The sequence below is a fragment of the Hibiscus syriacus genome, unplaced genomic scaffold, assembly GCF_006381635.1.
Source record: "Hibiscus syriacus cultivar Baekdansim isolate YM2019G1 unplaced genomic scaffold, ASM638163v2 tig00116971_pilon, whole genome shotgun sequence".
NCBI lineage: Eukaryota > Viridiplantae > Streptophyta > Magnoliopsida > Malvales > Malvaceae > Hibiscus > Hibiscus syriacus.
In genome coordinates this window covers 146693-161501 of record NW_024063495.1, presented here as the reverse complement: position 1 = coordinate 161501, position 14809 = coordinate 146693, and the positions used below count along the sequence as shown (strand labels likewise).

General features: G+C 30.9%; 2 protein-coding genes and 1 pseudogene across 3 annotated transcripts; all 3 read right to left on the bottom strand.

The window, feature by feature from the left end:
* Positions 1-838: 838 nt before the first annotated feature.
* LOC120191926 (gibberellin 2-beta-dioxygenase 2-like) lies at positions 839-6180 on the bottom strand. The gene is made up of 3 exons (XM_039194790.1): positions 5730-6180; positions 2034-2373; positions 839-1151 (listed from the first exon to the last, which is right to left on the bottom strand). Exons 1-3 carry the CDS (start codon positions 6107-6109, stop codon positions 891-893), a joined length of 981 nt encoding a protein of 326 aa, XP_039050721.1. The 5' UTR covers positions 6110-6180; the 3' UTR covers positions 839-890.
* Positions 6181-8878: 2698 nt separating this feature from the next.
* LOC120192086 lies at positions 8879-10181 on the bottom strand (annotated as a pseudogene).
* Positions 10182-11875: 1694 nt separating this feature from the next.
* Positions 11876-13714, bottom strand: LOC120191964. 2 transcript variants are annotated; one of them, XM_039194817.1, is made up of 5 exons: positions 13591-13714; positions 12777-13345; positions 12504-12651; positions 12320-12360; positions 11876-12132 (listed from the first exon to the last, which is right to left on the bottom strand). In XM_039194817.1, exons 2-5 carry the CDS (start codon positions 13207-13209, stop codon positions 12119-12121), a joined length of 636 nt encoding a protein of 211 aa, XP_039050748.1. In that variant the 5' UTR covers positions 13210-13345; positions 13591-13714; the 3' UTR covers positions 11876-12118. The 2 variants fall into 2 exon arrangements, with proteins under 2 accessions (XP_039050748.1, XP_039050747.1); XM_039194816.1 differs by lacking the exon at positions 11876-12132 and having other exon boundaries at positions 12140-12360.
* Between the last annotated feature and the right edge of the window lie 1095 nt (positions 13715-14809).

Here is a 14809-nt window from a genome sequence, read left to right as displayed (position 1 = left end):
CCAAAATTTTAAAATTTTAAAAAATGGTTATCAAATTTATTGAATTTAATAAAAAATAGTCATTCTGATGTTATAATAAATTTAATGATTATTTTTATAAAATTTCGATAAAAAATAATAATTATTGTTGTTAGTATTGAACTAGACCCTTCACTTTTTAGGAATTTACCCAATGATCTACTTAGTGTTGTGTGAGTTGAAAAAGAATAAGAAGAGTAAAGTGCATTAAAGATCACTTAATTATAGTCAAATGATTATTTTAATCATTAAACTTTCAAAATTAATTTTAAATTAATCATTAAATCTATCGAATTGTTCACAAAATCCGCTACTTGTCTTATATATATTGTTACTCTTGGGTACAATATATCATAGGTCACTTAACTATATTTTAATGATTATTTTAGTCATTAAACTTTTAAAAGTTATAAAAATGGTCATCAAATTTATTGGATAGATACAAAATTGTCATTGTGATGTTATAACAAGTGTAAAAAAATGATAAGGTTAATGATATTTGACAATAATTCGATAAAATTTAATAATTATTGTTCTAAATTTTGTACTAAACCCTTCACTTTTAAGGAATTTGTCCAATGGTCCACTTAGTGTTGTGTGTGCTGAAAAAGGGTTAGGATAAAGTGCACTGGAGATCACTTAATTATGGTCGAATGATCATTTTAGTCATTAAGCTTTTAAAAGTTATAATCTAATCATTAAATTTATAGAATTACACACAAGACCCACTACTTATCTTATATTTCCAAATTGCACACAAAAGTTTGGAAAAGCTTTTGCTTTTCCATTAGCCTCTTAGCTACCATTAAATATATACAACTTCAACAAACTTCTCATCTACCATGAAACTTTTTTAATAAGATACAAATTGATTATCCGACTTTATACTCTGAATTATGTATTTTGAAAAGATGAAGACGATTGTCTCCGAGTCTTAGAGAATATAAAGCATTTTTAAATTCACCCCAAGTGAAAGGTCTATAAAGCAAAGGCTTTTGTGGTGTGACCAACTCTGCGGAGGTGAGCCATGCATGGAGGGGTGGTGCCCCAAAATAGGCCATGGACATTCTAGGCTTGTAGGAGTTTCTCAATGCTCGGTGCCTCACGCTCTTGAACCTCCCATTAGTCATTGCCTTCAAAATATACATGTAGCATTATTAGTCTATAATTTGATAAAAGTACTACATAAGTCCTTATACTATAAAGCGAGATACATGTTGGTCCCTGATTTTAAAATGAGCATAAAGGTTAATGTATGTGAGAAAAATACATAAAATAGTCATTTTGTAACGGTATGTGAGATAAAATGTAGAAAAAAAATTAGGGTGGCCAATTTGAACTATATTTTCTTTGGTCAAAATATAATTTCATTATTGTATTAATTTTTGAAGGGAGTATAAAGTAATTTCCCCACTTAACGAGTTTAAACCCGATTTATTTTGACATGATTTAAATCATCATTTTTTTTAAATTGTCAATATATTCGACCGTTGGATGAGGGAAAATAGATGACTGAGGTTGACATATTATTTTTTTCAGTGAATCTTTATTTGTTTCCTACTGTTAATCTCAATCATTTATTTTACTCATTCAACAGTCTTAAATATGTGTAAAACTAAAAGAGTTTACATTGTATTACATGATCCTATCTCTTATTGAGCGATAATCAAATTTTTCTCTCTATATATATTTTAATTATCTTTTCATAGGATCGGATTGAAAAAAGTTTTATCTCAAAATTCAAAATGAATTTAAGATGGATAGAAGATCACCAAATATTGAAGCAGATCAAGATCGAATGAAAGTCTTCAATTTTTAAATTGGGATTAAGACTACTCAAAACCGACCCGCCCCGTATCACTCTACATAAACCATGTTGGGCAACCGTTTCGGAACTTTGTGGACATTTTTTGAGTTTGCTAGGCAAAAACTATAAATGGGGGAAAATGCAATCTAATCATTAGCTACTCAAACTCCATGAAGATAGAAGGAAGAAGATGGTGAAAAGCACCAACCTGTAAAACATCACCAACATTAACACAAAAGGCATTAGGGTTGGGGGGAGCAGGGACCCATACACCATCAGCCAGTGCAATCTGCAGGCCACCCACGCCGTTGGATCTCAAGATGGTCAAGATCTGAGGGTCAGTATGCTCCCCAAACCCAACCTTGGTGTTGTTGTCTTTGCAGAGAATGGGTGGATAGTGATTGAGCCTGAAGATGGAATCACTTTCGACGGCTCTGATCATCCTACTAAACGCTGATGCATCATGGACCCTCAACCCTTCTGCCATCAGATCCAATATCTTACATGCTAACCCCGTCACTGCTTCTATGTAACTACTCACGCCAGAGCTGTCACAGTATGGAAAAACAGTCACTTTCAAGCTGAAATTGAAAATAAAGGTCCAATTTTGCATCTAGTCCCTACACTTTTAGAACCACATGTGGAATCATGGTTCAATCATTAGACAATTCCTATGCATTGTGAATGGACTTTCGTTGAGTTGAAATACGTTGTTGTTGATGGTAACATTTGGATTGTTAAAATTGTAAATATTTTATTTTTTAAAATTTAAATAAAGAGTTATAATTAATGATTTTATAGTGGGAGGTAGAATAAGTGGAATCCCTTTCTAAGAATCTCTTTCTCAGTTTTGTATGAGAGATTTTAAATTGATTTTTAGTACTAGTATCATACCTAAAGTCATGATGACTAGTCATAGACTGACAAGATGAAGGAATTAACTCTCTGACAGTATATTTGATTATGACATATCATATGATCTATTAAAAATCATATCAAAAGTTATTATTGATCAAAAGATATGGGCCTATAGAGGATTCAATTAGAGAAATTCATCTAGAAGCTTCGATTAACAGAGAAGATAGAAACTAAAATATTACTCACATAAGAGATCTGGACGAGATATAACAATTGTCAACTTAAATTATTAAATTGCAATCCCTTTATTTTTCTAGAAGGATCAAATTTCAAACATATACAAAGTATAGGGTTTGGATACAAAATTAAAACCCTAAAATCATCCTTTTAAGTTTCAATCCCTTTGATTTGACTAGACCTCTCTGATGTACAGACTTATTTTCTGACATACAATTATTTTGCAATCTTCTAAAAGTACATGTTTTTTACAAACACTCGCCTTCTCAGGCGCGTGAGTCTAAGACCTGACAGCAAACACAATGAGTGAAGTGTCAGACATTATATCCTGTTGTAGGAGAAAACTATATCCCACATACCACAGTCCCCATGTGACTTGAGAATAGATAAAAAAGAGTCGAATTCTTCTTCTACCCCTACATTATTTGAAAAATATATATTTAATCCCTATATTCTAATTATATTTTTAAAATTTTAATCTTGATTTAAATATCAACCGTGAAATATATTAAGTTAAATTTTATTATTAATAGTTGTATCATGTATAAATCATTTAATTATTGTTTCTAAATTCGATCATTTTAAGTTTATATAATTTAATCTTATCGTACTAATGTTCAAAATTTGACATAGAGGGATGGTAATTCTAAAATTCACGTGTGTTCGTCATTTTCAAACTTAAATGACCTTTAATTGACTTCTCTCATCATGTTCATTATTTTACCTCTATTATATATATAGCCCCTAAACTTATTAATTTGATTAAATTAGACCTTGAACTCGACAAGTTTAATTAAATTACCCTTAAACGGGTCAAACTAGCCCTAACATAATTACTTGTTATAAAAAGTTTAGGGTCAGATTCAAAAGTCAATTGTACTTAAAATAAGTTTGGAGATCAATTCGATCAAGAACTAATATGTATTTTAAGCCTAAACTTTAATTCTTCTTGATGTACTAATGAGCATTTAAACAATTGAACCACGAGAATTCATAAAGTGACATCAATGATAAAAGAGAAAATATTATTCTTTCAAGAGATATTGAATTTAAACAGTTGCATGAGCGTATGTACGTTATCAATAGGAACCATGATACCGTGCTAAAAGATAAATGATAGAGATGATCGAGCAACAGATGGATTATTTCTGGAAATCAGGCCCAGCTGATAGAAATAGAACCCTACACCAGACCACAATATCAGCAAATACAGTAATCCTTTTGCCATTTAAAACGATGATAGTTGGAGTTGAATGCAATGGGAGTGGGGGTGCAAAAAAAGTAACATACAACTCATCCCTCAACCCCACGTTCATGGATTCATCAAACGTGAACAATGCACTAATAAACCATGCTGGCAAAGACCTCCAACTTGTACACGTGCCGACATGAGACAAGTATTAGAGTTTGAGTTTCTTCAGTGGCGAAATTTGGTGATAAAGTTTGGGGGTCAATTTATTTTTTTAAATTGAGTTTTAAATTAAAATTTTTAAAATTGTGAAGGTCCAGTTTACAGTTTTTCAAAAAAAATGGGGTATAACTAAAATTTTTGAAATTTTGAGAGGCTTAATTAGAATTTTTAAAAATTATCATAGGGACTTAATTAAGAATAATCAAAAAATTAATATGAATTTCTAAAAGTTTTGTAAGGACCAAATTAAATATTTTGAAAATTTTAGAGATCCGAATTATAATTTTTCAAATTTTTGGAGGGGTCGTGGCCTTCACTAGTCTTCACTGTCTTCCGCCATTGAGTTTCCTAAACCTTAAACCTTTTTTCCTCGAATAATCTATTGATAACTCGTACACACCTTGCAGACGCAGCTACTCATACTTGAATCTTCTAGGGAGAACAACAATTTCTTTTATCACTAGACCACTCATTGAGCTTAACATACCTTATCTTAGACTATAGGGTATCGATGACGACCGCATCCTATGAAAATATTAAATTCTCATATATTATAAGTATTTTTTTGTATATTATATTGATAATCTAATTCTGTAACCTGAAATTTTATAAAATTGCCTTATAAATTTCTTATATAAATTTCTAATAATTCACATTCTTGACATAAAATCTTGTATCTATTCATATTAGACTATAAATTATAATGAATTGATTATGTTGATTAGTTAAGTGTCGATCGTTTTATTCGACTTATTGGCTCTCTTTGAGGCCAATAGCATGCGATCGTATTAAAATATTATTCAATATACGGAACAAATGTTAGATGTAATGGTAAGTCATATTATACTCTTAAAAATAAAATTGAAGTATGAAAAATTTGAATCTTGAAACACATTATTAATTTTTTTTAAAATATACAACTCGTCCAACATAGCTTACAAAACCTCACGTTCATGGATGCATCAAAGTGGAACAATACACTAAGAAACCATGCTGGCAAAGAGGTGGAGTTTATATTCGAGTCGACATGAGAGAAGTATTAGAGTTAGAGTTCGAATTTTACTTACAGACGATGAACGATAAACACTATTATTAGTCTTTTCTAAACCCTGTGAAACACTATTATTCAATGCGTTAATATTTGTTAATATATACAACAAAGTGAAACACTATTATTCAGTGCGTTAATATTTGTTAATATATACTGGGTGTAGTGGTAAGTCATATTGAATTCTTAAGAAGAAAACTCGAATTCGAAATGTTTGAATCTTAGAGACGATATAATCGAAAAAGATAAATACGAATCCTAAATATGAATAGTAAAACAGATAACAGAAAATAGTAATAATATAATAATAATAATAATAATAATAATACAAGTGGGAAAAGAAAATGTACCTGAACATTTTGGGGTCATTGGAGATGGAATTTGATATCTGAGAAATGGATAAAGAGCTGGTATCAAGCAAAAGATATTCAACTTCTCCGACATCACCGTTGACCCCAATGTTCTTCCGACCATAACCGAAAGGAGTGGCCGGTCCGGCTCTTTGTTTCTCGCAAACTGGCTTTGCAAAGAAATCGAGACCTTGTTGTTCCATTTGGGCAACGGTGTCCTCCGAGACTCCATGGTTGATGACTTGAAAGAAACCGAACTGTTCACATGCTTTTATAATGAGGCTCGACACATTCAGTCTCTCTGCCAATAGGTCGATGACCGGTAGCTCGATGAACTGAATCGATTCGGACTTGATCGGATTCGGCAATCCCACCACCATTTTTAGACCGGTTTTCAACACAATATTGATTGAGAAAATGTCAAAAAGAATGCTAATGGATGGAAAGTAAGGAGAAGACGAAGGGAAAGATGTGTGCTTTTGAACAAGTGAATACCATATTTATATTCGAGTCACCACTGTAGAATCAATAGGACAAGTCTAAACTAAAATGAATTAGGCAATACCAAAATATATTTTTAAATATAATAACTTAACTCTTTTTAGGGATCTATAAAAATGAATTGGACTTGAACGAACAAAATTTATTTTTAAACTTATTCGAGACATATTCATTTAACGTTTGTTTAGTGTTCGACAACCAACACTCTCCTCTTACAGTTTTACTTGCAAACAAAAAATAGTAAAAAATAAAAAAAAAATGATAATAGGATGAATGAGTTGATAAATGAGTTTGTTCGTAAATATAAACGAACCGAACACACATCTTTTCGTGTTCGTTCATTTATTAAATGAACATAATTTTTTTGTTCATACTCATTTATTTAATTTAATAAACAAATTATTTACGAATATATCGTCAAATTGCTTTGCTTGTTCGTAACCCTAACTCTTTTTTAATATTTGATTTTAAATCAGTTACTAATTTTACATGAACTGACTTTGCACCATGCATATCTCAATGTCACCTATCAATTAATAATTAAAATATAAGATGATGCATAAATCTTGATTTACCAAACCATTTTTAGTATTATTTTATACTCTCATTGACTAGTGTGTGTCCATGGCATTATCACACAACTTTTTATGGGGTTTTGAGTGTCCAATTAGGTTAACCAAATGAAACAATAATTGGCCAAATTTGGGGTCCAATGAATGACAGGTTGATGGATTAATAAGATAAGGTTAATATATTTCACCCAATCAACTTTCTACTAATAGTAAAGTTGTGAAATTAAAAATATTTGTTGACTCGTATGTCGAGGTACGACAGCCTTAATATACGACTAAAAAAAGACGTTATCGGAAATGTTAATATTTTTTTAACATTTCTGGTAAAACACTATCAAAAATATTATTTTTTTTCTATCAAAAATGTTAATATTGAGCTCTAGCTAAAATGTTTAACATTTCCGATAAAACGCTACTTAAAGAATTATTTTTCTATCAGAAATATTAATATTGGGCACTACCTAAAATGTTATTTTTTCTACAGGAAATTAGGTAGCGAAATTAATATTTCCGATAAAAAAAATGATATTTTAGGTAGCGTTTTACCGGAAATGTTAAAAAAATATTAACATTTCCGGTAAGGTATTTCCTTAGCCGTATATTAAATCTATCGTACAACAGAACGACCCCTATGTGTATCCACTTTCTCACCTAAATCAAAACCAATAAAAGACCTACTTATTTGATAAAGGAAAAAATCTTCTATTAGTTATCTATTAGTTTATCGAGATAAAATATTAATTTTTTAATAAAATTCAAATTTAAATTCTATAATATGAATGAAATAAATTGAATTAAAATGATATTTTCATAATAAATTTTTATATTATTTAATTTAAATTAATCGATTAATGAATTAAATATATATTTCATACACCGTAACTTATAATTTTATTATTATTAACGAATTAAATACATTTATGAGAGAAGGTAGGGTGAAAGGTTGGCGAATTATATTCATGACTTGATATTTCACTTTATCGTTGCACTTCATCATTATTGTTGGAACGTTTTCTAAGCTCGAATTTATTTTTCAATTTTAAATTTCGATTTTAATATATTAATTTAAAGTTGGTATCGATTTTCCGACTAATGTAAGATTGAATACTTAAAATTATTTTTTTCTAAAGAAATTTTATAAACTTTTTTGTAAAAGACAAATTAAAACCTACATTTTATCAGAGATTCATTTTAAAAGGATTCAGAAATTGGTTACGTGTGGGGAATGATAAGTACCCTACAATATTTGAAATTGATACCTAATTGATTATACGTTGTTTAAATATTAGGACTTGTAAATTTGAATATATATTTAAGATATGATTCTTTCGTTTGCTCGAATTTATTTTAATTGAGTGATATGAAAAAGATCTTACTATGAAAATGATCTATTCCCTTCAATTTTATTTTAAAATGACTTAATTACAATGAAGGTTTGTATAAAATAAATTTACTCAAATCAAATTTTCTACTTTAATTATCTATTAGTATAAGTATAATCATATATAGATTATCTATTAGTATAAGTGTAGTCTTTATCCACTCGCAACTTGATGAAGGCGACTAAATGAGAACCGCTCTAAGGATGTTATATAACGTAGAACGACCTTCCAAAACCACTAGTTATCTGTTAGTAAACGTCTTAAATCGATCATTTTGTTTATCAGAACTTTCAAAGAATCCTACTCTTTCGAGCAAAGGTTCTCAAAGCAACTATTGTTTGTAGACGAGATCTCTGACATGATCTTTGTTAGACCCATTTGATATGCCATAATGAAATTTAAGGTCTAATTACAAAATCTACCTAACATGCCGACCTACAAATAACTATCATGATCCTACAGCTGACATACGCACTAATGATTATTAAAATACACCTCACACAACAGAAACAAGAGCTGAAACCATTGTAATACTCAAATATCGGCCAACGACATTCCCTCATCTGCCTTAGCTCTTCATTTAAATCATAAGGGGTGAATCGTTTATTGTCGACGAAACTCTTTTAATTCATTAACAATGTGATTATAAGGTAATGTATGTCCATAATTTTCTTAATCTATTAATAAAGTGCATTTACCCAGCAAACGTAGTTGTTCGATCACGAGTTCTCTAAAAAAACAATATCTTCAATTACCATCGAAACCATTCAATAAATTCTAATCTAATTGAATATTGATTCAACAATGGTTAAATAAAAAGTAAAAATATTTATAATTTTTAACTAAAAATCATAAACAAAAAATTTTAATTAATTGAATCGATTGAACCATCATATTTTTTATTTAAATAATTTATGATAGAGAAAAAAAGATACATTGTATAAAGTATTTGCAGCATTAACTAAAGGGAAACATGGTGGACTAAGATGTAAGCTAGTGATAACCAATGGCACTATGCAGATGAGACTTGGAACTAAGATATAATCTCTTCCAGGTGTTCGATCAAATGCCACTGAGAATTGGTCACCAGCGAGCACATTGCCTACAACTTTACCATCGGCACCAAAATCTACAGGCACTATGAGGCCTTCAAATTTGTTCTTGGTATGTCCCAGTGTGTCCCTGAGGTTCAAAATTCAGGTCGCGAATTCCACTACGACGAACTGGTATGGACTGACGTTCTCGGTTGCAGGCTCATAGAGTAATCCTCTGATAACAGCAACTTGGCCTGATTCTACTCCTAGTAGACCTACAACCAGCTACAAAAATAGGAATGATCTAAGATGATTACAATATAGTATCTATCCAGAATTTTCTTAGACTATAGACAACACACACAAACCATATAGATACAGAAGCAATTGCTCGAACCCGTTATCTATAACTTTTGCAAATAATGATGCACAACACTCGAATCAAGTTGTGGCCTTGGAAACCCTTCACTATCTTCTTAATTTCCAACATTCAAAGAATACACATAGTTCCATCAAATATACATACACCAAACACACCTAGGGTCAAGTAGTAAGAAGTTTGATATATAGAGAAAATAACATTTAGGGTCAACTCGACTCGATATGACTATCATAAAGAGAAATGAAAATACGGTTTTGAGAGAAATGCACTAACTTCAAGTGACCAACTTCTTGGTAAGCAAATTGTAGGATAATATCATCGGTGAGAGTGTCAAGATTGGCCTTTTGGGCACCAATGGGAGATGGACCACCCTCAGCTAAATGTAGACCAACTTTATCCAAGCCATGACCCAAACCACCATACAAGAAGAACTCAGCTTCTAAATACTCCAGATTCAAAGGAAACTCCAACAAATCCAGATCAGTTTTGGGGACTGATGAGTTTTTGTAATCATCAGAAAAGTCTGCAGAATGTGAAATGAAAACAATGGCTGTGGAGGACATAAAGCAAGTTGTTGCCATTGCCCTGGTCTTGATTTACTTTTAGAGATTGATTCTGATGCAATGTCTTGGCATTGCCATTACACAAACATATACATATATATTTATTTTGAATAATATATATATATATATATATATACACACACAACTCTATCTGATGCAATGCCTTGGTTTATATATAGATGCAATGCCTTGGTTTATATATAGATGCAATGTCTTGGTTTATTGGCGTTATTATTGGGCCGTTGTCTTTGCATGAAGATACGCAGAGGAGATTGAAAATTAATTTCTTTCCCATAATTCTAAGGATTTTATCCCAAAAAATCCAATATTTCCTTTTTTTCGTTAGATTATAATTTATGATCCATATGTGAATTTATGATTTTATCAGAAAGATTTATGATCCACGTAATATGTCTGGATCAAACAGAATCAATTATTTGAAATAATTACATTTTTTTATAGATTTCAATCATATGATAATTCACTTTGATTTAAGAGTACGGTATAAATTTCATCATTCATTTTTTTCACTCCTATTTTTATTATTAAAGTTTAATTTTTTTAATTTATTAAATAAACTTTCAATTTGCTCAAATTTTGATCATTGTGTTGTTAAACACTTGACATTATGATTAGATTGTTTTTAAAAAATCATGAAATAATCTCAAGTTTTCTTCATTTGTTTGATGAAAAATCATAGTTTTGAATTTTCTTTGATTTATTGATAATGAAGTACTTTCTTTCAAATTACAACAGTGGAGAAATGAATAAGGAGGAAACGAAGTTGTATATCTCGATTCCACGCCAATCGGATTATGGATATTATAGATCAACGTGATTTAGGATTTAATCATTTTTAAATTTGAGGTTGAATATTATGAGTTTTAAAGTGATTTAGGTAAATTCTAAATTGATAGAATAATAGGAGACAATGAGACGAGTTTATTAATATCTAAAATGGTCGGAAAAGATGCTAAAGAATAGTAATTGCAGCATTAGCGTGACATAGAAATGAAATTATAAAACTTTTATTAAGAAGAAAATTTTCTTTTTTAAAAAATAGAGAAAATGTTGTGGTTTTCATGTTAATAAAAAGCAATCTATTTATGGTTGTCAGCCTTCTATTTAAGATACGAGTGATTAAAATATAAACAAATCAAAATTTTAATGAGTAAATAAAAAATACAGATAATCGTGAATTTTAAATTTATAAATCATAAATCGTTCAAACACTACGTACCGAATCGATTTTCGATTTCTCAAAATTTATTGGTAAGCCCTATAACATGGATATGAAAACATAACTAATTAAGCTTACAAAGATTAAAACAAAACAAGCACACGTGAATCCACATGACCTGACCCTGAAGGATCATCAATTCCTTGTCATGCGGATTCAATACTCGTTTAAGTCTCCCTAATGTCTTGTAAAGTCAACCTCTTAACATCTCAGGTGATACCTCAACTCAGATTTTTATATTACCAAGCTCTTACTTCACTTGCAAGATACCGATCCCACAACGAATGGTACCAACACCATGAGACGGAAAAACAAAGAACACCGTAAACTCCTTGCTCCGACAACCATGATGCATATATCTAGACAAGGAAACCTTCGAAACACGAAGAAAATTTGTACCAATATTGAAAATATCCGGGCTTGTAGAACCCGAGCCCGGATAAAGTAGATTAATGCAGAGTAAGGCTCAAGGAACAGATAAAACATATAATATTCAGATTTGTTAGTCAACTTGAGTGTTGATCTCAAAAAAATTCAAATCAGATTCTCCAGCAAGAAACATATTATTATTTAAAATCAGAGTTTTAATGAACATGGTGTATCAGGGGGGGAAACCAGTACACATGATCCCACAACATAACCTGACCAGGTAAGTTGCTGTGCAGGCTGTAGGCTAATTATTTGAGAATCACGGCAAAAAATTTACACAATAATTTTAACTCGACCCCACCGACCTCAACTAGCATACAAGGGTCCAGGGATAAATTACCGGGAAAGCTAAAACTCCGGAGATTCGACGGCTGTGAATACAAAACATTGTTTGGTAAAATGGCTTTGATGGAAGGCAGCACCAAGTACTTGTCCCTATAGGCACTAGTAGAGTGTTTGAAATCAAATTTTTATCCAGATCTTTTGAGCTTTTCCTGAGCGTCTAAACCTACAACCTGCTCCACTAAACTACACAAGGGAAAAACAGATTCGGACTCAGTTTCACGGCACTAAGATGCTTCTATTAATCGTTATTCAATTTATGAATCAAGAACATATTGAAATGTGCCAATAAATAGAGTTGTTTTGCCACTGGAATTAGTGTTACGTACTTTGGAGATCCTGAATCTGGTTGATTTGGAATGCTGGCAGATGGTTTCTCCGAGAATTGGACTGAAATTAGACCTCTGTTCACTGCTCCGGCTCCGACTGGCACGGGAGATTCTTGGGAACCTGTCGGTCTACCTCCGGGTGACATTCCTGCATAAAAACAACAAACAAATTTTATGCTATATTCATCCGGCTTTTGCAAGATGGTCGATGATACTGAAAGCATTCCATTCTATATCCGAGCATCTTTACTGGCAATCACAAAGAAATATTACCTTGAAAGATCATGACAATACAAAAAATGATGGTAAACACGGTGGCAAGAACATTGTTTCTGTGTGAAGTTGTTTCCTCAGCAGCCTTCATCTTCTTCAAGACTTTGATCCGCTCGATCCTTGCACGCTTCAATCTCGCAAGTTCCGCTATCTCCTTGATTAACTTCTGGTCGGCCGCATCCAATGACGGAGCTCTCGGAGGTCTAGGAGGTTTCTTATGGCTCAAGCTCTTACGTTTCTCCTTCAACACTAATCTATTCTCCTTACCATCCTTATCACAATTCGTAATCGGCATTGCCTGCAAATTCTCCACACACACACTACCACAACTCGAGATATCGCCGGACAACAACGGCACTGCGAAATCGCCTCTACCATTAACAGCTACTCCATTTTCAAGGTCAAATTCTAAATCTTTGTCTCTAAAAGCCATCTAATCTATCACTACAAACTCTCACAGTCTTAATCATAAACACATTACAAACATCAACTTGAAGAAGCAAAAAAGTTGATTTTCTTCGGATTTAAACTCACAAATTTAACTTAGTAAACACGCCAATGAGCAGACCCTGCATCCATCAACAGAATATAAAAAAGTTTTTCAATCACAAAATACTAAAATTCCCAGAAACATTAAAAAAATAAATATTTCTTGGGAACAGAGCCAAAGGATGAGTATGCATAAAAAGAAGGGATTGAAACCCATAAAATGTACCAATGGAAACCCCACATTCATCAATCCCCAATAAAGAAAAAAACAAACTTTATCAGATAAAAATAATAATTAGTAAGAATATGTATAAAAAGAATATACCTTTCAGAGAAAGCAAGGAAACCCCAGATCCAATGCCAAGGGAAAATGCTCCATAAACCAAGTTTGAAAGAAGAGAGAAACTTTACTTAGTTCAATCTACAAATACTTGATCTATACATATATATAATTTATAGATGTCAAGTGAGTAATTAATGCAGTTTAGCAATTTTACAGTTCGGATTAAATAAATTTAGTTTGAAAAAAAGGAAGATAGGGAAGTTAAGGAGGGAACTTGGAAGGTACTCACTCGATAAGTGGGAAATTGACAGACGAGACAGGGTTACTGGTTTGATATAAAATACAAGAATAAAATAATATAATCTCGTCGGTAAAAGAAAATTTTAAATTTTTTAAAAGATGCAAGTTTAAATAATTATGGGAAACATTCACGTGCGGCGTATTAGTATATGGCTAAAATATGACGGTAGCGATTTTATTATTATTTTAAATAATAAAATTGGTAAAAAATAACTGAAAATATTTTTTTTATCTGTTCTAATTACCTATATAGGTAAACAAGGTAAAAAAATTCAGTCAAAAATAATGTTTTAGGTAGCGCTTTAACGAAACATCATTTTTTGACGGGAATTTTTACTGCGTTTACCTATATAGGTAGTTAAAACCGATAAAAAAATATTTTCAGTCATTTTTTTTACCAGTTTTATTAGTTAAAATAACAACAAAACCGATACTTCCTTATTTTAACCGTATACTAAGGTCGCACGTATTATGAGTAAGAATTGATTGTGTCGTTGAAAATTTAAAATTACTAGAAAAATTATTTTTATTAAAAGTTTAAAATTATCATTTTTTAATTTAAAATTATCATCATTCGTATATTTAATTTTAGATTTTCTTTAAAAATTAAAATTATTGTATATTTTATATATTTTTATATATTTTAGAGTTAACGGCTTGATATAAATATATCAATTATTTAATTTATCATATTGATTTTTTTGAATAATCTAGTGTGATCACAATGTAATATTTGTTTAAAATTTTAATCTATTGACAATGAATATACACCGTACAGAAGTTGTTGATTGAATAGAGAATCTTTAAAAAAAATAACATTCCTTTTACCGCTAAGTCCACCTAAAAGATTCTTAATACTAAATTGATATAAAGAAGTCGATCAAAGACTAATAAAAATCTATTAATCGACTAAATTCAAAAGATTGATTCATTAAATCATTTATTCAATCAATATTGAAAA

Bases quoted from the DNA above. Each gene is read 5' to 3' on its own strand.
- LOC120191964 (XM_039194816.1), bottom strand. From the start codon at position 13,209: ATGGCTTTTAGAGACAAAGATTTAGAATTTGACCTTGAAAATGGAGTA. The intron at 12,652-12,776 runs GTAATATTTCTT...GTTTTTATGCAG, and splicing joins TATTGTCATGATCTTTCAAG to GAATGTCACCCGGAGGTAGA. The intron at 12,361-12,503 runs GTACGTAACACT...TCCCTTGTGTAG, and splicing joins CCAGATTCAGGATCTCCAAA to TTTAGTGGAGCAGGTTGTAG.
- LOC120191926 (XM_039194790.1), bottom strand. From the start codon at position 6,109: ATGGTGGTGGGATTGCCGAATCCGATCAAGTCCGAATCGATTCAGTTC. The intron at 2,374-5,729 runs GTACATTTTCTT...ATACTGTGACAG, and splicing joins AATGACCCCAAAATGTTCAG to CTCTGGCGTGAGTAGTTACA. The intron at 1,152-2,033 runs GTTGGTGCTTTT...TATATTTTGAAG, and splicing joins ATGTTGGTGATGTTTTACAG to GCAATGACTAATGGGAGGTT.